The 25,066-nt window shown below is 35.1% G+C and overlaps 1 protein-coding gene across 7 annotated transcripts in view; it reads left to right on the forward strand.

Moving 5' to 3' along the window:
• Positions 1 to 24,535, forward strand: part of MAP3K7 (mitogen-activated protein kinase kinase kinase 7) — a 47,442-nt gene extending 22,907 nt beyond the window's left edge. For 2 of the 7 annotated variants that reach the window (XM_066179542.1, XM_066179546.1), the window contains 8 exons: positions 514 to 665; positions 1,288 to 1,447; positions 4,028 to 4,108; positions 10,225 to 10,292; positions 15,814 to 15,922; positions 18,645 to 18,706; positions 19,247 to 19,362; positions 21,457 to 24,535. In XM_066179542.1, the coding sequence (XP_066035639.1) occupies positions 514 to 665; positions 1,288 to 1,447; positions 4,028 to 4,108; positions 10,225 to 10,292; positions 15,814 to 15,922; positions 18,645 to 18,706; positions 19,247 to 19,362; positions 21,457 to 21,637 (929 nt within the window). In that variant the 3' untranslated portion in view covers positions 21,638 to 24,535. Of the gene's footprint in view, positions 1 to 513; positions 666 to 1,287; positions 1,448 to 3,843; positions 3,866 to 4,027; positions 4,109 to 10,224; positions 10,293 to 15,813; positions 15,923 to 17,741; positions 17,829 to 18,644; positions 18,707 to 19,246; positions 19,363 to 21,456 lie in introns of those variants that run through there. The other 5 variants (XM_066179549.1, XM_066179543.1, XM_066179544.1 and 2 more) reach the window with 5 other exon arrangements.
• The last annotated feature ends 531 nt before the right edge of the window (positions 24,536 to 25,066 follow it).

The raw sequence follows: 25,066 nt of genomic DNA on the forward strand, positions 1-25,066 counted from the left end.
CTTTGGATAAAGCCTCACTGGCTGCTTTGCAGTTTAGTGACCTTTATATTAACAAAATCTTTCCAGCTTTAGCATTTCACTGACTTTATTAGTTTTTCTCCACCTCTCAGCATATGATTTTAAGCCGTAATTTATCACTTCAAACTCTGAATATATATTGGCTGATATTTTTCAGGTATTTGTGCTCCTGTATGGTTAATGATGGTCTTTGTCATTAATTGTGAATGAGTTTGCTGTTGTGTTGTTAATATAACAGCTACCCTAACAATTTCAAAGAGAGGTGAAGATTGACTTAAGAATATTATCATAGTATTTAGTTACATATTCTTTTTTCACTCCTCATGCTTCTTATACTAATTGCTCTGTAGCAGTCTTGAAACTGATCTTGCATTAGAAATTTTGAAGTGTTGCTTTAAAGGCAAGTTAGTCTTCTGAGAGCTTTCTTGGGAAGAGATGCCCTTCAGTATTTTTAGTGGACATTCTCAAATGCTTTTCATTGTTACCGGTTTCTAGGTTCATTCATGGACATCACTTCAACAAACACCAGTAACAAGAGCGATGCTAACATGGAACCAAGTGACTTCCAAGGAGCTTCTACCAATGACACTATTAAACGTTTGGAATCAAAATTGGCACAGCAAATCAAAAATACAGCCAAGCAGCCGGTACGCCAACGAGTGTAATTTTGAACCATAGTAACAAAATGGGCACGAGTAGACATAAGTGTTGTATCTGCTCTGAAACATGTGTCCTCATTCAAAACAGTGCAAAATTTGATCCAGTTGGTTATAGGAGAAGTATATGAAAAGGGGAGGAAAAATGTTGTATGATTCCAAAAAGGTATACTGGGAGGCTCTAGTAAGATCTCCAATGAAATGTAAAGAACGGTTCATGGTATTTTTAGGGATTTATTAGATTAAAAAGATGACTTTGAAAATTGCTGTCTTAATTTATAGCCTAAATATTTGTATGCCATGAAGGGATTAAACATTTAAGTGAATTTTGAAAATACCTTGGTTTATTTCAAGTAGAATGCAAAAATACAAAGATTCTCTTATGACAATATTGGCCTAATTCTTCTGATTTTTTTAATCTGTGTAAAGTTAGATTATTTTCAAAGCTGCAGATATTTCATTTGTATATACCAATATTAAATTATTGCCATTTACTGTGTTACAAATTTGAAATCTTGTCACTTTGAAAATGCACATTGTAGAAACATGTTGGTGCATATTATGGAGGGGCTTCTGCAGGATTTTCTTTTTACCAAATGTGACTGTTAAACAGGGTGATCCTGGCCGTTTGAGTTTACCCCCATCTCGTGGGAGCAGTGTTGAGAGCTTGTCAGATGTTCGCGCACGACCACCGTCAGCCCTTGTTTCCGGAGAAGCCAAAAGGATGAGTGCTGACATGTCTGAAATAGAAGCAAGAATAGCTTCCATCACAGGTAAAATTTTATGATGTTTGGGGACTAGAGTAAGGAATTGGAAAGAAATGTAGGAAGAAGGAAAATGTAAAACATGCATAGTCGTACAGAAAGTTGACAACAGTAGCCATATGAAAATACGTAAGGTATTGCTGTAGTCTTGATTGTCCTTTATTAATTGTGGGGGGAAACTGCCTTTATTTATGAGTTGAGTTATTGATGAGTTATACACTCATCAAGACTGATTATTTTAATTGAGTATTTGAAATTTTTAGCGATCTTGTTGAATTAGATTTTTTATCTTCTTAAAAAATGCATCATGAGACTTCTAAATATGAGTCCTATTCCAAATGCACAACTTCCTCCTTTTTATCTGAAATAGTGTTATTACATCTCTGCTAGTATAATTATTTATATAATGACATTTTCTTCAGGGTTGTCTCTATAATACTTTTGAAATTAAGAGGTAGGTTTAAAGTTCAGCATGTTCCCAAATAAGTTTAAAAATCTACAGGTTACAGAATGAGAAACGTAATTAGATTTTATTCACCAGGTTAAGAAACCATTGTCTTTTGTTAAAAAAACAGCTACAGGTGTTTTGCCAGGTTTCCTTCAGATAGAAACTGTCATTTCTACACCTTAAATTTTTGAGAGAATTAGAATTTAACTGTAAGTATAAATACATACTTTTATGGTGAAAGCAATTTTGATTCATCCCAGAAGAGTGAATTAATAAACATGTATACGCTTGGCAAACACTTTCTTGTCTCTTTTCTTCATCAAAGATATTGCTTGCTAATATATGTAAACTTCAGGTTTTAAGTTTCATATGTGAAAGTTTTTTGTGTTATGGTATATAACCACAGATTTAAATAATTAGACAAAATTACTTCAGTTAGTTCAGGGTTATTTAGCTGTTAGAATATTTTTCTATCAGTATGAAAATTAGGGTAGCCAAATAGCTGCAATTGAAAGAAATTACGTATAAAATTCTGGCTTTCTTGTGCACCATGGCTATTTCATTTTTGTTCTTCATTGTGTTATGATTACTCCAGGATCTTGTTTTACTAAATACTGAGGTGCTGAAATAATATTTATCTTGCCCTAAATTCTTTTTATTTTCATGTTTTTATTTTAAAGCCTTATTCCAAAATCTGTCTTTTGTATTGTCAGTCTTTGACTGGATGACTGTGTAGCACATCTCACCCTGAATATCTCTAAAGGTTTCTTAACACAGAAGGCAGCTGTGTACTTACCTGGTAATAACACCATACTGGTTTTATTTTAAAACATGTCAGGACTCACTTTGGTCACTGACATTCTTAATGTAACTTTCTGACACTAGCAGAGATAACCTGGCCCTCCATTGTACGAGTTTTTAATTTTCCTAGTTTGTCTTCTTGTACATTGCTCTGAAATAATAATTACTATTCAGAATAATCTAAGGACTTTGTGGGTTTTTTTGTTACAGCTGTAGGGTTTCTTTTTCTTCAAATAAAAGTACATATTGAACATACTTTTTTTTGGTTTGGGGTTCTTTGGGTATTTTTTTGCGAAATCATTTCATGCAGTAGTGGACTATGAGAAATGAGGTCAAGCACATCTGACCATAACTTTTTCAAAAAGAGGTGAAACAACTCTGTATTGGTTTTGGTTTCTTTTTTTTAATCTTGTTAACTCTGTGACAGAAATAATATGCTGTGAACCCGAAAAAAAATCGCATGGCTGGGTGAGGATTTGGCAGTTGTTAAATCAGGTTGAAAAGTATTTAATCTTGTTCCATCATCCTGTAGATTAAATGTAAGAGTAAATCATGTAATGCATATCACCATTACTTAGTGAGATGAGTATACTACAGTGTTCTGCCTTTGGGAAGTGTATTCAGATTTTTCTCTAAATAGGAACAATTTATCTTAAACTACAGAAATGGTAAAATAAAAAAAAAACATGATTAGATTTTATTTCAAAGTGTAAAACATTTCTTGAACATTATTCAAAAATGAAAAAGCTGGTAGTTATAGCTAGTTTTAAAACAAAAAATCTTAACTAGTAGGATAAAAGAATAACTGGCAGGAATGATTGTCAAATGTAATAAAATAAGCGTTTTTTCAGAGGTAGATGAGATTTGCTTTGAAAGGAGGTGATTTAAAGAAACAGAAGTACCTAGCTGTTAGACTTTGTAATAAAATAATTTGTACCCAACACTAGAAAGAAAATATTAGTTAAGTTCAGGCAGTCAAGATTTTTTTCTGAATATACAGGTGAACTGAAATAATTTAATTTGTTCTCTGTTTGGTTAATTACATTTGGTTTTCCCTTCTGTGTTGCCATGCTGCTTTCTGTGTTTGACTTTTGTGTTGCTAACTATAACTAATTACACCGTGTTGTAATGATGGCTAGTTCTGCATTTTTTGCTTTTTAACAGTTGCTTTACTATGTGTAAGCATGAGTGGAAGGCAATGCAGTTTATTCTGCATGACACATTTTTGCATGAACTCTGGTTTAACCAAGTATATGAACAATGCAGTAGTAGGGATTTAATAATTTTGCTCTTGCCGTTTTAGTGTTTTGCATGTGTATTGTATATGTGTATTTTTTCAGCCTATTCCAAGCCTAAACGAGGCCATCGTAAAACTGCTTCATTTGGCAACATTCTGGATGTCCCTGAGATCATCATACCAGGTATCGCAGACCAGGTGAACGGGTCATTGGTTAAGATGCCGGAATAATGATCAGACTGCTAAAATACTTCTTGCTCCAGTTGCTTTAGGACAGGCCCAGAAATTATCCCGCTAAATTTTTCATAATGCTTCAGTCAAGAGGAGCATGATATTTTATTACTTTTATCAGTAAATTATTCACTCTTCTAATTCAAATTTCCTTCTACGGATAAAGGACTTTTCCCCTTAACGATCTTGATGTTCAGAGTATTCTTACAGAGGAAAACTATATATGCAGTCTTGTATTATTTGGTGAAAATGGAGCTTAATTGAAAAATTCTTGTCTAGGTAATTGTTTTGCCCTGATCTTTATTGTGTTTAGGCTCCCAATTTTAATCAGATAATAGGAGAACAAAAAAATAAGATAAATTATGTACAGAACTTTAAATCCATAATATTTGTGATTAAAACATTAACAGTCTCTGTAATTCTTATATTCGACTACACTTTCTAGGGCTAAAATGTGTGTGCATGAGTTAAGTTAATGCAAACTAAAATTACTAGGAGAGGCTTCTAATAGAAAAAAAAAACTAATGTAATCAGGCACCATGGATGGGAATATCATTTGGGATTTATTGAATAATTCTCATGCATCCCAAGTCTTTTCTTAATTAGTAGCATGACATTTTTCTTTCTTTCATTTCATACTTCTCAAAGCCTAAAAATAAGTATAATCCATCCCAAATTGTGATAGGCATACCATTTACAGTATGCAAGTCGCTTCAAAATGATATGTCAGGGGCAGGAAATGCAAGTGACAGTATCTAGAAATCCACTAAAAACTGTGGCACTCCTATTCTAAATTTCTGTCATCTGAGGAAGTTTCTTTATAAATCTTGAAATTGTTAGGTATTACAAAGCTGAATGCAAAAGATAATTTTGTACAAAAGTTTCTTTCAAATAACTTTATTGAAGGTTACAGTAAAAATACAGAATATGAAAAAGTAGATTCCAAAGAGCAATAGCACCCATTAAAAGAAAGCCTCTTTGGCATTGAGGCTAACAAATTGGGAAAAAAAAGTTTACTAGAGTAGCTTTCCACTATACCTTTCAAGCGGTCCTAGCCTGCACTGACAGAAATGAAATCCTGAGCAAGCAAGGAATGTGAAAGTGAAGACATCTCTCCAGTTTCAGTGTTAACTCATGATGAGAGCCTGGTGCATGAGCTGTAGAAGCTAATGAATGCACTTTGTCTCTGTATACTGTCTGCCCATAACAGCATTGAAGCTTCTAAGAAACCTTGAAACTTTTAGGCAATAATGAAGCAGTCAGTGAAATAAAATACCATGTTGTTTTCACAAAACAGACTGTACCAGTCTATTGGTTTCTTAGTTAGGCAGAGGCAGTCATTAAAATTTTTTCACCTGGTTTATTTTAATTGAACTTGACAGGATGGGAATTTCAAGATTACGTGGAATACATATGAAGGAAATAAAAATCTGTAGAAATAAAAAAAGGTATAGGGTTGGAGCAAGCATATTAATGAGTTTTCTCAACATTTACTCCTAAGGTATTTAAGTCAAATGAGCAATAATAAAATTCCCTGTTAATGTTTTATCAGAAGCAACTATTCATTAAGGGGAGGATTAGAGTATCACAAAGGGAGAATTTTGCTGTGACTGAATAGAAACAGGATAAAATCCAGGGTCATGCACTAACAACAGTTTCTATTAATAAGATGACTTGGCACCATAGCACATGCATGCAGATTAATCCCAGGTAGTATGAGCCACAAATCTAATGTGCTTGTGAAAAACTGTGAAATCATAAGTTTCATTTCCAGGAAAGATAAAGAAGCACTGACACTATTAGTGGCCCTTGTTGAGTTTGAATCAGGAATTGAACATACTGTTCTGGTCAGCCATATAAAAGAAACATATATGCACTCAAATAATATCAAAAAGAGTTACTAGGGGAAGAGGGGTATAGAGAGTATAAAAACAAATCTGAAATCCTGGCTTTTTTTAGCCCACAAAATGAATGGTAAGAATGAATAATTATTTTCTATAGATGAATCTGCAGCTAAAAATTAGGAAGAGAGAACTACTTAAGCTAAAAGACAGTATTGGCACTGCAGAAAAAATATGTAAATTGTCTGGAAATAAATCTGGGCTTTATGTTGAAAGTTTTCTGGTTGTCTGAACGGCTTTCCAGTAATAATCCCAAAGCCAGAAAAAAAATGAGATTAATCATTACATGACAGAATGTGATTATCTGCCCAGTAAACTAATTATATTCCTCTGTATATTTCTCACTTGTTTCCTTTCTTTACTCTCCCAGCACAAGGCTCTCAGTTCTGGCCTCTTAACACTTTTTGCTTTCTAGACCCCTAAGCTTCCAACACCCCCAAACCGTCACCACCATCTCAATCCCACCCAGTTATGTTCCATAGTACTTCTGCCACAGACCCAGCTCCTCCGGACTTCCCTGGGTGCTTCCCTTGGCGGGGCGAGCAGGTCTTCCCCGTCCTTGGAGCCGCAGAAGCGCTGGTCTGTGCTGCTGCCTGGAGTTGTGCTGAGCACATGGTAGAGCAGCTGCTGCCCAGAGAGGGGAAGCACCAGGCAGGCATGTTACCGTGAGTCAGCTGCTTTGGCCAGGGCTATTTTGGAAGTATGAATACTGCATCTGCTGTCATTGGGGGTTTTCGTAATGTGTTGCCTCAACTGCATTTCAGCCATGAACTGATTATGCTTCCAAGGTCGTAAAATACATACTTTATCAATTAAAGGTAAAATACTGGCAGAAGGGGAAGTTTTTAGAATATATTTGCTCTTCTTTCTAAATAAGCACAATAAGGGTGAATAGAACTATTTGTTCATTTAAGACGCTATTTTGTGTTTCTAGCTTACAAAACATAAAAACTGAAAATGAGTCAAATAATTCCTCCTTTGTGTAACAACTTAGCAACTGAGTTTACACTGGTGGTATCCAGCAACCAGATAACCTAGTGACGTATCAATTTTTTTTTTTCATTTATAGTATGTATAGTACAGGTTATAAGCACTGACTTTATTTTTATATACATATTCATATATAAAAAATAAAAACCCTAGTAAGGACAAAAAGTTTTAAGTATCTTCATGTTTAAAGAGACAAAAAAAATCTGAATTCTAGTTTGTATATTTTTTTGATGGAAGCCATTCAAGCAGAATCTAGCAAATATACCTACAAGTATGCTTCTTTTCACTGGCAATGTTAGACATCTCGTGCATTTAGCATGTGTGCATTTGGCTTTGTAATTTTGTAATCTGAAACAGTGCCACAGAGTTGCGATTTTTATAGCATTGACACTGCATAAATGGTTACTCAAGATAGGCACATTTTGTAGAGGGTCTTTAAAGGGTGGATATAAATTATGGATGCTGTAGGTCTGTAGCTTTTCTATCTACTTTTAAAATCTTCTGGAATTCAGATCAATGTTTTAACTTCTTCAAAATGTCTTGTAGCACTGTTGCAGTCACTGATCATCCTGCACTGTGAGAGAGGCTTGAGCCTTGTAGGTGTGTAAGGAAGAGAGAGAGCTGTGAGTAAATAAGAAAGTGTAAAAGGAGATGCAAGTATCTACTAAAGGGCAGGGAGAAGAGGTCATAGCTGGTCTGGATATTTGGCGGCTGGGTGGGGGTGGTGATCAAAAGCTTAATATGCTGTACAATTTATTTTTGCCTAGAGTATGTGGGGCAGGACGTGATGGAAGTTTCCTGTTCGTTTAGAATTTAATTTTAGAAAATAAACAACACTACGTGAAACAGGTTTTTCTGAGGCCATGAAGTATATTTGTGGCATTTGCTTTTTAATCTTAAAATCCTGTAAACCTCCAAAAGCCTGACACTGTGCATCAAGTTACTGTGGATTAACTTCCGTCCGTGTACAAATCTCTTAGTTTTTATAATGAGGAAAATTTATTTTTAAATGGACATAGGGGTAAGAACAAGACCAAAACTGGGAGAGGAAAGCATAAAGAAGTACACATGATCTTTTCAAATAAATATTTTTTGTTGGGTTGTATATTTTTCAACTGAAATTTGTCTTGAATCTGGAGCAATAAGTATTTGTTGATTCGTAGTCTGTTTCTGCCTTGTTGAAGCTATTTGCCAGATGTCTGCAGTATTATACTAATTAAAATGGCATTGCCTAGTAGAGCTTGCTCTTCCCTCATGCTACTAACTTGAAGATATTTCATTTAAAGGTGTTCATTTTTTACAACAGTAGTTTTGGTCCCTCTTTCCCCCCCACCCCTTCACTTCCCGCAAGGCATTTTCTTTTCTTTCTTGCACCCCACCCTGATTATTTTAACATTTTGGCAGCCATGTTCTAATATTTCAGCAACACATGTGCTGGGTTCTTTAAATTCACAAATGTTGCTAATCTGAAATGAGAATTTCAGATATTTTTGCAAGCCTATTTCAGCTGAGCTAATTTTATAACAATGTTGTTGAATGAAATGTGCACATAATTTTGTATCACTTGTGGGTGGATTGCACATATGTTGAATATTGAGATGAGCTGTGGCAGCCAGATGAAGTATCCACAGCACAGAATTCTTTTAAATGTATAATCTTGTTTGTTAAATGATTACATAGTGAAAAAGTTCACTGCAAATGAACAAGTTCAAACATTTTGACATGGATTTGTCATTCACAAAATCCCTAGTATCAAAGTATTAAACAAACTTAACCGTTCTTGCTTAGGTAAGTATATACTTTCCCCGAATATCAGAAGCAAAATATCAAGACCACAGAACAGTTGCAATTCAAATCCATTTGTAGTCAGAGCAGAAAGTGTATTCCTGTTTTAGAGTCCTGCTTGATTTTCTTATATGCTTGTTTCTTACAGTACCTCCTATAAATTTTAGAATATGACAAATTGATAAAGTGACACTAAACATTCTGTGTTGCTGTTTTGTGGCAGTGTGTTCCTACATGTAATGGTACATATATTTAAAAATTTAAAGGCTTATTAAATAATGAATATGAAGTTGTCTTATATTTTTGCAGTAACTGTTGCAATTCAAAACACGTGTCAGGATAGGCTTGGGGTCGTGGGAATGATGCTGAATGAGAAGTATCTAAAAGGTCAGCAATGTGATGCCTTCTACAGGGCTTTGAGAGCTGTGTTGGTGGCTGAGTGCAGGGCCGCTGGGCGAGGGGCTGCCACGGCTGCAGTACATGTTTCAGATGCTCCCCTCCAGTAGCAGAGTTACGTAATGCAGAGCTAAGAGCAAGAATTTTGAGCATTGTCAGCTGTTACTCAGGACATTTTGGTGTTTCCTTTTGGACAGCTGACCTGCTCTCAAAAGATAATATAAACAATCACTGTAATAAAAATCAAAGTAGCCAGGGAGATTCTGTTGCATAATCTCCTTTTATTTTTAAGGAGATTTTGTTTCCTGAAAATGCCTTTGATTGCTTGTCAGTGCTAAAATTTAAACTGTTTTATGTAGCTGTCACTGGTGGATAATTGCAAACAGGTGGAAGGAGAAGAGGAAAAGATTACAGCATTGTGCTTTGTAGGTTGATGGTGAGATGTGATTTAGCTGAATGGTCCGCTTTTCACACTTCTCAGAGCATGAGAACAGGACATAGTTTTGTTCCTCTGAAGGAGACAGGAGACCAGAAGGAAGCGCTTTCACTTCTTAGTTTTCTTGAGGGGAGTGGCACACAAGCAGAAGTCCTTGCTGTGTTCCTTGAGCAAGCCAAAGAGCAACAGGTTAAAGCTGGCAGCCTGTTATCTTCGCGGTTTAGCTTTTAGAAATCCCCATAACGTAACGTACTTGAAATAGATGTCGTCATCAGCTCCTGCCCCGAGTACTAAGCCTGACCAAATACATGTGACAGAAGATGGTGGAGTAGAGTGCAGCAGCTATTCATGTGGTAGGAGTGGTTATTGTATTAGGATGTACTTTTTGTGGACAGGCCAGCATGTTTTGAGTTAAAATTCTGCAGCTGTCTCTCTCTCCCCCTCTCTCACTTTGTCTCTGTGGATTTGTACAAATTCCAAGCTCCTCTGCAACAGTCGCACCCTTCTTATTTTGTTCTGAATATATTTCACTGGTTTGTTTTTGTTTTGTTTTTTTCCCAGCAGGAAACGGACAGCAGAGGCGCAGATCTATTCAAGATCTTAGTGTTGCTGGAACAGAGTCCAGTCAGGTAATGTCCTTCTCATCTCTTCTTTGCCTTTCAGTAAAGTCAGCACCAAGTCTGTACTGGGGAACCGATCTGGAAACCTTCACCTTTGATGTTTTCATAGAAATGATGTGGAAGCTTGGCAGACTGTAATGTTGTTTGTATTGCATTGAAATGAGATTCCTTGAGGGTAACTATGAATGAGCTCCAGATGAGAAGCGTTTTCTGTGTAGCTTATGCAGTATTTGTCACTTTTATGTACGCATTTTTTTGTGTACCACTTAGTTTGGCTGAGGGCACATGTTACACAGGAAAGCCTTTTCATCTCTCTGTATATAGAAAACAATTGTAATTACTGCTGATTGCATAAAACAGTTACATATAGACTCACTTTCTGCATGAAAATAAAAAGCATGTGCATCAGTATAATAATGATTATTATCAATCTCTGAATCCTGAATAGTAAACTACAGGGATATCTCTCTATTTCTTGTGAAAGCTTTACAGCAGGGTGTTGTCACAAAGTTTTGTTTAAAAAAAATATTATCTCTAAAAGATATTTTATAATAATATAGCTATTTGTCTGGTATTATAAATGCCATGGTAACAGAAACAGTGATGTGCTACATAACATGCTCCTAGTTTCATTTCGGTTTTAAATGAGAAAAGTATAGCTAATGCTTCATTCAGATGTGTTTATTTTGTGTTTTTAATTGCTTCAATAGTTCACAGAGGCTATTTGGTCCTTAGTGTGAATAGGCAATTTTGAGATCCCTATTATTTGAGTGTGGGATACTAGTGCTTAGCATATTCATGAGGTTCATCAGGTTTTCTCCTTAAACGACCTGCAATAACCTAAAGTAGGTGGTAATTCATGGGGGGTGTAATTATCGGGGAGATAACCTTTGATTTTTCTTTAATTCCATGGAGTATGATAGCCAGAGAAACTTCATCAGTCCCATAGCTATTAGTAAATTTACTGTGTACATCTATCAGAAAATAACAAGTACACATAATATATTTTAACATCTTCAGAGAAGACAGGTTTGTTAGAAAGAAATCAATCTGCAAAATTTAGGAACTAATTTAACCTATTCATTTAATTTTAGAATTAAAATTATGCAAGACTTAGGGGAAAAATTAAGTGACAATATATCAGTTATACCAAATTGTGCTGATTGATGTATGAATATATTTAATTATAGCTTTTTTATTTAAAAGTTTTCATTCTGTTCATTTTAATGAATGGTTGATATTTCAATTTTCATCATTTGCTTCGTATCTTAATAACTATTATAATCTTTCTTTGAAAGCTGTTCAACTGCTTGTATGGGTGTTTTAGCTGAATTGTCCTGGTGAACGGAAGGATACAGAAATTTCGTTTTATGTCAATTTCTCCTGTGGGTCTATAGAAGTACCAGAGTCACATTTTACTTTCTTGCTTCTGATAATGTACACATTGGAAATGTAAGGAGAAGAATTACAATTATGTGTTCTATCCTGCAGTTTCTTTGGAAACATGATAAAATCCGGAAAACGTAGTATTTTAACATGCATGAAAAATGCAGTTTCAAAGATATTTTTGCACTATCCATATAAACAAATAATGAATTTTTATCCCCTTTTTGGTGTGAGGAGAGAAAGAAAAGTCTGCTGAAACTAACGCTAACTTTTGATGTACACATGCTTGTATATTTTAAAAAAAAAATTGGAAAACAGTGAAGAAACAGAGCACGGTGTAATTGTGGCTAAGTACTTAAGATTAATTTTTATGGGTTTCTATAGGTCTGGACCTCAGTACCTTGATTTTTTATTAAAAATTTTGAGCTGCTGTCCATATAAGCAATCTACAAGCCAAAGCAGGAAAAACATCTGAGTGGCATAGCTCTGGTCAGTTTATCCAGTCTCCCCATATGCACCATACCATATATAGGTTATCCTTTCTAATGTGAAGATCCCCTTCCCCCTCTCTCCCTTCATTGCAAACATCCTTCTTCCCCACATTCCATTCTCCCTTACACCCACTCCACAGCACAGCCTTGTTTGCCAAGCAGCCATGGCCCCATGTGCCTCTGCTCCCTCACCCAGGCCGTGAAAGGCCCTATCTTGCTCAAAATTGAAGGATTGCCACAGTACCTCTTTGACTTTTAACTATTTGTCACAGTAAAGCTGATCAGAAATATTTTTGTTGAACGTGTTTTTCCTGAAAATTGCTGCCATGTCAATAGAAGATGGTTCTGTTACAACTACTGGTTTTAATTAGAAAGGTTTTTCCATTTCAAAATGGAATTTTTCTTAAGATGAAGGAACTGACCAGGCTTGTGTAGAAATATTCAAATATATGCATATATAATATTAATTAATATACAATTAAAAATATATATGCAAATAAATATTTAATAATACACATACCAAAGTTTGGGTGGTTACCTGAAAGGGGTGGACCAAGACTCTTGGTCCTGTGTACCTCTTTGTCTGTTTTCATTTGACCACCTTGTATGTTTTATGATTGTATGTCATTTTTATGTCTGTGTGCTCTTAGAAGAATTTTCTGTGTGGCTTGTATGGCTGAAAATTACTATGTTTAAGTTGTTGAGACACTTAAGGCACTTTAGGGTATTGCTCGTACTGGTGTTCTCAACAGCAGACAGTAATACTGTTTTGCAGAGGGTTTTACTACTCAGCATCAACAGTTCAGATAGGAAAATTTGCTAGGTCAAAACTTCTCCATCTTTGGATCAGCTGTTAGAATGATTTGGTGTTGAGAACACGTTTAGGTGTGAACTTTCACATATTTTAGCGGTTGGTGACCTTAGACTGGTCCTTACTCCAAGTGACATGGGCAGCACTGATGCAACTGTCCCTTCTAAAGTCAAATGCTACATTTTCATTTGTTTCTGTCCATATACTGTGATGCTCTGTTAATTTTTTTTTTTAACTGAATTGTTTCTTTTGCCTATTTCCCTGTACACACACTTCAAAACATTTTAGTGTGTCATCTGTTTAGTGCTGTTGCTCTTGCTTAAACACCTTTGTAACATAGAAACAGATGTGCAGTCTCTTAACTGCAACTACTAATATTTTTGGAGATTTGAAGGAACACAGCAAATTGCTATTTATGCTGCATGCAGTCTTTACAAAATTTAATGTTTTATATGGATACTGAGAAACATCTAACATAATGACTCAAGATCTGCAAGTTGTGATTTGATGCCCAGTGTGGTATCCATCTCCTTGCCAGTGTATCTTTTATTGTTTTGGTTGTTTTGTTCTCATCTTTCACAGTACTATCATAAGTGCAGAAACTATCTGCTTCCTCTTTTGAACATTTGTTTTGGGATTGTTGGTTTTTGGCGGAGAGGGGGTGTCATAACCATTGCTGGGCCTTCATAACTCTTACAATTTACTTTGAAGTGAAAAAAATTACTATATTAAAGAAAACCATGTACTGACATGAACAGTTGAGAAGCAATGTCAGAATGTACATGCCCACAAGCATGCAAGCTAAGTGGGATAATTTGGGGATCTGATATTACACAGATGAATCATTCTGTCCATGAGATTGTGAAATTTGTCACAGATGCACATTCGGGGCTTTTTCTCCCCTTTCACAGTAAGATAAAATTCACAGATGAGATGAGGACTAGTAATGATGATTTCTTTAAATTGTATTGCCTGTTTAAATGAAACTTCAGGGAGGATTATTCCTCAGAGTGTGCAAGCTTTTCAAGACTGTAAGTCTTTGAGAAACGGAAGCTAAGAATGCCGTGTGGGTTTGACCACCTGGCAAAGATGATTTGAGAGAAACCCGCTAGCAAGTCTGGATGAAGCAAGGATGAAAGGGTAGCAGAAACTGATTGCTAAAGTCCAGACACAGGACACAGCCTGTCAGAAGGGCTGCCGTCCAGGTAGCCTAAAGCATCTCACTCAACACACGCTCTTAACACTGTAATCTAACCAGTGCTCAGTTTGGGAAACTTCCCTTCAGTTTTGTAGAGCTTTTTATGCTTCAGATGTGATTCCTTCATTTCTATATCTGCTGAATTTCATGTAAATAGTGATATCAAGGAAATGTTTTTTGATTGTTGAACCAAAACAATCTAGTAAAGCACTAAGAAGTTATTGTAAGTAGAGTATCTCAGGTACCCTTCACTGTCTACTATACTCACCAAATCTCTTTTTGTTTAAAGGACTTTTATACTGTTACAAGTGCTTTCTCTATCTTCTGATCTTTTACATCAGTAGGTTGTGTTTATCATACATATCTAAGGACACTAACAGTAAGCTCAGCAACTTAAACCTTACTTAATGTCAACAAAGGCTCCAACACAAAAGATTTTTCAAAATATCTGATGCCATCATCTTGAACCTACCCATCAGATTATTTCTACAGTCCGTTCTCTTGTTTTTAGATATTAACACAAAACATGAAATGCTTAATCAACATCCCAGAAGAAAGACTGCCTTTGAAATAACGGATATTCAGTGTGTAGAATCTTGCTATTCTTTGGATCATTACTTGGCTGGAATCCTGAATTTCAAAACTTAAAGTACGATATTTGGAAATAAAGTCATGAAAAATACAGTTTCTAGTTAATATATATTTGAGTGCTTCTTTTGAAAAATGGACTCACTAAATGAATCATTTCATGATAAATACACCAGGTTTAAAATAATTGCATTTTAATGGCATCTTTCCTTTTTACTTCATTGTTTTTCTGAGAAACTTGCTGGGGCTTACAGTCTTAAATTCTTTACTCTGTTAATTTAATGTCACTGAGGGGGTACGTGAAATAGAAACATACATATTGTAAATAACATTTCTGAAAAAGCAGCTTAGAATAATGAAGTCTGTATTATGTTTGTGTGCTTTGGTAAACAAAAGAATTGGAGGAGTCAAGCAATACATGAAAAAACATCCTTCAGAATTTTGGTTTAGTTCTTAATCTGCGTCACGAGAGAGAGTGTACTCATTTTCTGATTGATGTGCTTCAATTGACTGGTCCTTTTTGATTAAGCTCTTTTTTCATGTTTTCTGAAGATCAGTCACATAACTTCTGAGTTAACAAAAGAACCAGAAGAAAACTGTAGATTAATACATGGTAGTCTAGTGCAGCTACTAAGCTGTATTTCTTTAATTGAATGTAGTTCCATTCATTGATTCAGCGTTGGAAACAAATTTTATTTCCTCTTTATGTCACTGAACTGCTATATTTCACTGAATGATGATGTGAAAATCACTAGACATATTGTTACCATTTTCTATAAAGATCATGGACACATTGTTCAGTATTGCTTTTTGTTATGCTGAATAGCAAAATTGTATCAGTTTCTTTTACACAGTAAAGAAGAAATGGGTATGAAATTATCCCTGCAATGCATGTAAAGTTAACCAAACTATCAGGAGAGCATTCAGGGTAAAAGCCTGGGAAGGGAGAGTATTTTCGAGGATTATAAGTTCAGATTTCTTAGATTTTTTTTTTTTAATGAACTTCTCAAAAAATCATCTGTTAACTTGTCATTTTGTTTTATTTTGTCCTTTCAGGAGAGTAGAAACAGCAGTAGATCATCTAGTCCTAGTGTGAGAATGATCACTACCTCGGGACCAACCTCTGAAAAGCCAGCACGTAATCCATGGACACCAGATGATGCAGGTAAACCTTTGTTTATTATGTAATTTTTTTTTGCCTGTAAATAAATTAAAATATTTATTTGATTGTGGTATGGGGTGTGTGCTCAGACATTAATAGAAGTAAGAAATTAAGATCATGATTCTTTTAAGTTCTGCTTAAATCCAATCATTACGTCACTGCCTTTTTTTTTATGTATGCTTTAAGAGTGTTTTTTTATAGATTGTTAAATTACATAAACTTGTAAGCATTTTGCTTGTAAGAAAGTACTGTAAATTGCAGTTATAGTAATATTTAATTACGATCTTGTTAGCAGTGGTTTTTTACTATAGTGTGGTTTTGGGGCATTAGGGGAACAGACGTCTTGGAACATTTTAGTCTTGTCCGTTTGTATTTTGAATACACATTTAAAGATTTCATTGCCCTGACATCTGGAATTAAATGTTATGTAGGTGAGTATCAGCTGGAGTAGGTTGCTTCTGTTTACCATCTCTGTTGTAGTTTTGCTTATGCAGAATGTAATGTGCACACAAAATTGCTGGTTTTAAATGCACTAACACGTGTCTGTAGAAACATAGTAAATACTTCTACTGTAGCGTTGCTGTTCTTTTGTTATGAAATAGGATTAAGACTGAAGAAAATTAAATAGTTCAATTTGATTTTAAAATTCATAATGCATTCTGTTATGAAAAGAATGCATTTCTGGACTGCAGGAAAAAAATGGATCCCCAGAAATTCCATTACGGAATATAAATAAAAATTACATTTTTGTTGCCAAAATGTACATGTTCAAACTTCAACTTAGTCTCAAGATGCTACTTTACAGTACCTCAAATTCTGTAATCATTTTCTTGTGATTCTTTCATCTGGATGATCAGGCTCTTTTCTTTTATGTATATATACATGTGCTTTTTACCAAACACACTTTCAGTTTGCCAAATATAAGGAGATTATGTAAGATGCGCTTTTTTTCTTTCCCTTGTTAGTGGGAGGACAACACACTCTTGTGTTTTTCTTCTTTCTGTTGCTTTGCCTGACCACAGTCAGTGTCTTCTCACTCAACTTCCCCAAGCCCTTGTCCACTGCTGCAGCTCACCCTGGGCCCTTTTGTGCAGCATGGACCCCAAGTTGCTTTAGGCAGTGAGAGCATTAACAGGAATTGCTGCCTTTTATTGGAAGCAAGCTCTTACCCCATCAAGAATTCACTGGGAACTGAAAGCTGCAAATTTTAAACCAGTGCACCAAAAGTTTGTGCCAAGTTTTTGGTCTTAAACACAGCACAGCACTGGAGCTAAAAGTCAAGTATGTCTTCTGGCCCAGAGAAATCATTCACCTTAAACTCAGGTAAATACAGAATGTGCCATATGTATATTTTTTCTTTCTACATCTGTGTAGGACATGCACAAAGAATTGTTCAGATTTCTGAAGAGAGAAATAATTCTAGTTTTCTCTAAAAGATGCTACGTTTTTAAGTTAGTGAAGCAAAGTGATGAAACGAGGATGCAGCCGAATCTGGTCAATCAAGAAAAACTTGCAGTTCTGTGCTGCAGTGCTGAAACGCTTGGGAATGTCACCTGAAACATTTACATGTACTGATGTATTTTTGAAGCATTGCAATGACTCCTTCATTGTCACAATGTCCATATATGGCAGTGGTCTAATGTAGGGAAGGACTTTTCATGTTGATTGCATTTAAGATACCGTGGTGATGAAGTCTCTGGTTTTAGGGTTGTTTTCTTTTTCCTTTTCCTTTTTGTTTTTACCACCTTCCAATTTCCTTACAAGCATACACTTAACCACTTTTTCTCCATTCCCACCCTCTTATTTCTGTTTCCTTTTGAAGCTGCTCTTGGAAATAGCATAGTCTTTGAGGGCAACACCTTAGTTTCTCTACCACGACTACTCTGTGGCAGGTGCTTTTGGGGTATGGGTAAGCAGCCCCTTTTTTTTCCCACCTACCCTTCTCCATATAACCCTCTAGTAGCAATTATGCGGCTGTAAAATCAGTAGTTTCTCCATGTGTCTTTACTCCTGTGTCTCTTAAATCTTAGCAGTAACCTTGTGATCCACAGATTGTGGGCTACTGAAAGATAAGAATGCAGAAACATACTAAATATTGAGTGAAAGCTCTAGAGAAATCCAAAGTAACTGCTGTGTAAGAAGAGAGCAGCCATGCCCAGGAGACAGACTGGTTGTTGGGTTCCTTGCTACCCACAAAGTATCTATGTGGAGCAGAGAAGATGCCCTAGAGCATGTTGTGAGGAAGATACTTAGAGACTTCACTGGGAGCAGGTTTCAAAACTGAGCAGGAGGTTGTGCTTATTTTATTTTGGCAGAGCTGATTTGCACAGCTTCTAATTTTAAAGTCATTAGATGCATGGGCTGGCTGGCTGATCCTTCATAAACAAGAATGAAATGGCAAATTTTTATAAACAGAAATTATCACAAACTGTACAAAAATAGTATTTTTAAAATCTGTATGCTGTTACATGGCTTCTAGAAATGTAGGTTGATAGCCATATTTTTTTTATTTTTTCTTGATAAGATAGACCATACTTTTGATGTTTTTAACTGTCAGAAAAACAAAATGTTTCATCTGCCTTGGGATTGGAACGCTGCTATTTCCATCTGCTTTTCCACATTCAGATTGTGTATTGTGAAATTACTTAGACTTCTTTGTTTTTGTCCTGTAAGAATAGAATCAACTCTTCTTAAGTACATTAAAGTTTTCTTGGTATTGTTACAGAGACCAATGGGTCAGATAACTCCATCCCAATGGCATATCTCACGTTAGATCATCAGTTACAGGTAATAAATACACAGTTTATTAGATTCTCAAGTTTGCATTTCATTCTAGCATGTGACTTTGAGGCTGCAAAATATAGTGCCACATATTTACCTGGGTTTATGTTCTGTCTAATTTTTGACCAAGGCTAAAATAATATATTATGTAATCGGAGATTGGTTGACTCAGGTTTGATCAAGCTATTAAAAACAAGCCCTGGGAAACATGATCCCTAAAACCAAAATGTAAGCTGAGTTTGACTGTCAAAATGAGACATTATTTGCTTGAGTGTTACTGAATCAAATTGTTGTATACACCTTATTTTTTGTGTACGGGATTGAACATTGCTTTGCTTTTTGTGGCAAGTGTCAGATTAAAAACTCCAGATTTGAGTAAACTTTGACATGGGTGCAGTAATATTTTCCAGGGCATGGTTTAACACTTATTTTTAAAAGCTTACTGGTTTTTAAAAGACTGTTATAAATACACTGCAGAGACATTCTAACACAGTATTTACTAAGATATCAGTTCATTAGTCTTTAACATGTCTGATTTATTTTCAGCCTCTAGCACCATGCCCAAACTCCAAAGAATCTATGGCTGTGTTTGAACAGCACTGCAAAATGGCACAAGAATATATGAAAGTTCAGACAGAAATCGCATTGCTGTTGCAGAGGAAGTAAGTGAAATATGTTTAACCTTTTCTGTTTTTCTATTTGTTTCCTATACACAAAGTCTTTGTATAATAATAATGAAAATACATAATAAAAAGTAAATAATAGTCACTGTGACTATTATTTCTTGCTTTCTGAAGTAACATTTCATAGGGCATAATTATTTTCCAGCCTTAAACTCAGAAATACTGAGCTGCTCAGTACAGATGCAATGTTTAGAGCAGGTAATTGAAAGTTCTAATCAATATCAAGACTGTTCTTCTGGACAAGTCCTACATAAGATCATGGCAAATCTCTGTATGTAGCAGACTTGTAATGTTTGTTTGTATCATCTCAAATGAAATGACTGAATTGTTAAAGAACCTTAGAATTTAATTTGCTACACTGTCCATTAAAATATTTTCAGTTGTAATTTATAGATAATTGTTTAGGTACCAGATTCTAGAATTTTGGGTAATATGTCAATGTTAATCGTTTTGCAGTTTATTTTAGTCATGTATCTGACTTTTGTGAAGCACTGCATTTACAGCAATTCTATCAACATTCATCTTATATTTTTTCTGCCGTGGGTTTAACACCTGATGCTTAAAAGCAGTTATGTACCTTCTCCTTGTGCACTGGAAATAAACTCTTTCCTCTTGCATTGCTTACACGTATAAGTAAAGCAGCTGCACATATTGTTGTATTAGGTCAAATATCATTGCTGATTCAGAATTTGAATGACATGTTTGTTGTATTCTGTTTCCTGATGCTGGGGACCAGTTCAGAGAGGTCATAGTCGTACACTAGGCCAAATAATCAGCTTGTGACCCACCAGTGTCTGAGCCACTGCAGGAAAGCAAGCAGCTGTTAACAGGGAGCTTGCCTTGGTGTTGTGGATTAGCTAATGAGCAAAATGTGTGTGTAAACCTTTTGTACAGTAGAAATAGCATACAGAGTGAGGGGGAAAATGTTACTGTAAGATTGAACTCAAGCTTAGTATTCTGTGAACAATTTGGTTTTTTCACATGTAACTATGTGAAGGTGATTGCAGATGTAACTAAGATTTGATGAGGAGATAATGATTCTAGAGTTAATGTCTTAATTTTGATTCTATTTATGTCACACCAATGGTCAATAAATTATTTAAAATATATTTGTTTCAAAACAGCTAGTTCTCTACTTTTATATTCCTACTGTTTTTGTGGGGGTTTTTTATTCTAGGAAGTTTGTGTTCACATTTCTTCAAAACTGCTTTTTCTTAGTCAGAATGTAATTGTCCATAGGCGTTTAAACAAAAGAAGATGTTGTGATGGATGAATTTAATGCTGGTTAAGGTAGTTATTAGTTCAACCCTCATAAAATTACTAAATTTTCTTTAACTGTAATTAAAAACCATATGGCAGCAATTAATTAACATGAACGTTCTCCTTTGCTGTTCTGTTGCAAAAATATTGCTGTCAGCTTGCCTTCTTGTCACCTCATAACAAAATAGTTAAACAAACTGCCACATCAGTTTTGCAGAAAAAATTATAACCAGATTATCAGTGTGTTTGGGCCTCTGAAATCTTTGCTAAAAAAACATGTTGAACATTTACAGCATAAGTAATGTGAAATGCCAGTTACAGAAGTAATTTCCTTGATTCTACTTTTTCATTGCTTTAATAAGTTCAAGTCCAGATAGAAAATAGCACTTCACTAAAAAGTTACAAAAATTACTGCAATTTTGTATTTTAAGTTGCCTTCTAGAGATTTAAAACGTACATATAGATAGCAAAAATTGGAGTTGAATATATTTATGAAATTTTGTGTGGCTCCTTAGGTATTTTACTGTGACCTGTAAAACTACATCTGAAAGACATTATCTAAAGGACAGTTTTAGAGACTGAGGCTCAGTCTCTCAGCTATTTTAAAGTTTAAATGTGGACTTGATTTGGAAGGGAATTTTTCCCCAGACTACATTAAAGAATAACATTCTTTTGTCAATTTCTTTTGCACAAAATATCGCCAGCTGTGAGTTCAGATCAATAATCAAATACTGATTTGAAACATATGAAGTCATCTACTCAGAAATGAAAATAGAATATAAATGACACTGACATATTTTTTTTTTATTTCAGACAAGAACTAATAGCAGAACTGGACCAGGATGAAAAAGACCAGCAAAACACATCCCGTCTAGTACAAGAACATAAAAAGCTGTTAGATGAAAACAAAAGTCTGTCAACATACTATCAGCAATGCAAAAAACAATTAGAGGTCATCAGAAATCAGCAACAGAAGCGGCCAGGCACATCATGATTTCCTGGGACCTTTCAAATGAAAAATATGCACAGAAAAGACTGATTTTTTTTTTATTGTTATTATTATCCCTTATTATGACAGCTCATGAGTGTTAGCTTCTTGGTGTGATCTGTACTTGTCTGCTACACTTAACATCATTTAATTTTCTTTTTCCTAGGTGAAATCCAGTTCAACAGGTTAATTGAATAGGGTGAAAAAACAGTAACTTGAATTAACCCGTAGCCCTCAGTTTAAAGCAAGAAGAGTGGCTGTTTGCATGCTCCTTGTGTGAAGGCTAGCCTAACAAGTGTTGGGGAGGCTGCTAAATTGTGAGAACTTATTTTTAGATTTTGGTGTTAACCTCAGTAAGAGCAAAAAAAAAAAAACAAACAAAACTTTCCTGTTTAAGAATGGTTTTGTTCCAGTGTCTCATCTCAAACTATTATTATGATGATTATTTTCATAATAAACTGAAACATGCACCAAGCTGCAGAGGTGATGTTGGCTGACCAGAGTAATTCATGATGCATTAGTGATGCCTTTTACCTGTAGACATAGTGTATTTTTTCCACATGCAAAATGGTAGGCAAACTGATGCTGGCATTCTTGGTTCAGTGCTTGATAGCCCTGCATTTTGACTAATATATTTCTTGTAGTCTTGCATTCATAAAATATTTGAAGTAAAAAGCTGTATTTTGTTTACTTTCTTGGGGTGAATGACATGCAGTTTCATTTAAATACTGGCCAGAAGTTAGGAAGGTGATCGATCACTGGACAGAGTTGGTTCCTTGTATAAAAGGGATGTAATCAAAAATATGTAAAAGCATGTTTTAAACCTTTAAATTTTTTATCCCTGTAGAATCTTTGGAAGGAAATTCAGAAAGAAAAATAATATAGACCTTGAAATACTTGCTCCCTTTATGGTTTTGCTCCCTTATTGATTTTGTTTTAGGAGCTTTTTTCTTAAAACTTACTTGGTGAAAAGCATTTACTATAAATGTAAATAAATTTGTTTTAGATAGGGAGAGGAGAGTTTTGGGAAATGACTTTATTTTAAATAACAAATTATAAAATGGAGTTGAGTATGCAGATAGTAGAAACTATTAAGAAAATGAGGGAAATAGCTTAGATCTCTATCAGGAATCTCAGTTATTCCACTCATTTGAACATAGCTTAAAGGAAGTTCATCACAGAATGCCTGCTGTCTTTGTGACTGAAGAATTGCATTTAATGAACTCGAGTGGAATATGTGATGCTCAGTGTTGTTATTTACCATTATTACATAGGAGAAAATAATTACTTATTTACATTGCAGATTGATTATTTGGATTATAAATTAACTTTTAACTGATACAAAAACGAGGCACTTCTATGTAAAATGATGAATTACTCCTTACATAAATACATAAGTTCTTGATGTTCTGAGTTACAAGCAGGGTTTTAATAATACTTGTTTGCAAAATTAAAATAGGAAATTGAAGTTTAGCTGCTGAGCCCTATAAATAGAAGTAATCTAAAATTTGAAATACACTTATTTCAAATGAATGGTTACTAATACCCATGAGCAGAACTTGGAAAAACCTTAAGGGGAAAAACATCACACTATTTCTCTTCCTGCCTACTTGATAAAAACCATTAATACTGTTGTGCTTATCTGTGAACAGCAAAGGGGACGAACAACTTACTGAACATCCTGTCTTGAAAATAAATCTATTGTTGGCAAACCTTTGGGAGTTAGGAACCTTTCCCTCGTTTTATTTAAATAAAGCAAGAGTGCTCATTCCCAAAACCTTAACAGATAATTTGATTAGTTAGCTGAAACTGATATTGGGATCAACTTAAGGGCACACATATTTATAGCAAAATGTAATTGGGGGAGAAAATAACTCTAGTATTAGGAATAGCACAAGTTATCCAAAGCATTGCTGTTCACATTCATCTGTCCATGTACCAGAATGGAGACACTCAGTGATCAGCAGCTTACTTAACATATGCTGAAGCATTAAGTAGAGCAGCATAAATACTGAGGCATTGATAAATTCAGAGAGGCATTGATAGTTACATACACAAAATCATTTCACAGGACAGTTTTTACATTTTGCTGTGTAGTAAAAGAGATACGCTTAAGGTAAATCAGTGTTGTATGTGAAAACTCACTTTATGGCAAGGTTTGAATAATGAAAGTGAATGTAGTGATAAATTAATGGTACATAATACAAAAGTAATTTCTAGCAGTTGCTTATGATTTTTCAGGGTTTACTTTAAAAAGGGTCTCAGATTATAAAATAAGTGCTGTGCTACCATGCACTGTTAGCTTCAATCAGTAGTTTGGTTTTATCACTCTTTTAATTTTCAAAGGGAATTTGGAGTCTGACTTTTTGCCTTCAAATTGTCGTTTTCTTAATTTTACCAAAAATTTAAAAAATACTTTCTCACAGAGGTTTTTGACATGAAAAAAAATTGTTTATCATTAAAAAGACTTACAAGGGTAAAACACAGCAGTTTGGTCGAAGAAGAGTTTAACAGCTTAACTTTCAGTGACCTTTATTGTTCTCATAAGGCTCATTTTAAAGTTGTTTACAAATGTACTTTTATTTTTCTGTTAAGCTATTTGGACTGTTCAGGAACTTTTTTTCATGTACTCTTCTGTTCAGTTAAAGCTGTTCCTCTAATAATGGAGATGAAGCATCTAATTTTGGCTGGGCACTGCCTTCTCAGAAAAGGTAACAGGCTCTGCTTTTTGTTACAGTCTGTGTTCTGTAAGATATTGTGTAATTGAGGTGTGCTTCTGTATACTATGCAGTTCTTCCAAAAATGCTTTTTTAGGCTTTTTGGTTTGTTATTTTTTCTGATGAGGAGTTGAAGATTGTAATTCAAAACTTGTACATAAAATGGTGAATGATTTCATATTATTCAGGAATGAGCAGTGTGGCTTTGTTACTTGGGTTTTACTGCTTTGTCAGGAGTCTAATTAATAAAAGCTGAGAGACTTCCACAAACATGCAGTAATGCCCCAGCACTTGCCAGAGCATCCGTGATCTCTTATGGAATCCCACACTGGGTGGAAGATAATCATCATGCAGTTGTTCCCACTGCCGAAAAAAAATTCTTCTGCTATGAGCTTGTCCCTTCCTGTATGCAGAACTAGGGTGTAGGATGAATAGTCTTACTCATAACTGAGTATAAAGATATTTTAAGAATGCTACATCTTCCTTGTGGATGTTCTGCGAAGACATAAGTGCTTGTCTTCTGTTGTTAAGTTCAGAAAAATTCCATTCCCTGAAACTTGTCTCTTGTTCGTACTGAATTTTACAGCTTGAGAGGTTCTGTTGCTGTACCAGAGACACGACCCCCAGAAGTGTCTCATTGCCTGTGAAGAGCACAAAATTGTGTTTCAGATCAGTTCTGAAGTGTTCTGAACAACTTGACCCCTTTCAGGTACCCTGC

This window comes from Chamaea fasciata, unplaced genomic scaffold (genome assembly GCF_029207755.1).
Source record: "Chamaea fasciata isolate MVZ Bird 193981 ecotype frontalis unplaced genomic scaffold, bChaFas1.0.hap1 SCAF_3, whole genome shotgun sequence".
Lineage (NCBI taxonomy): Eukaryota > Metazoa > Chordata > Aves > Passeriformes > Sylviidae > Chamaea > Chamaea fasciata.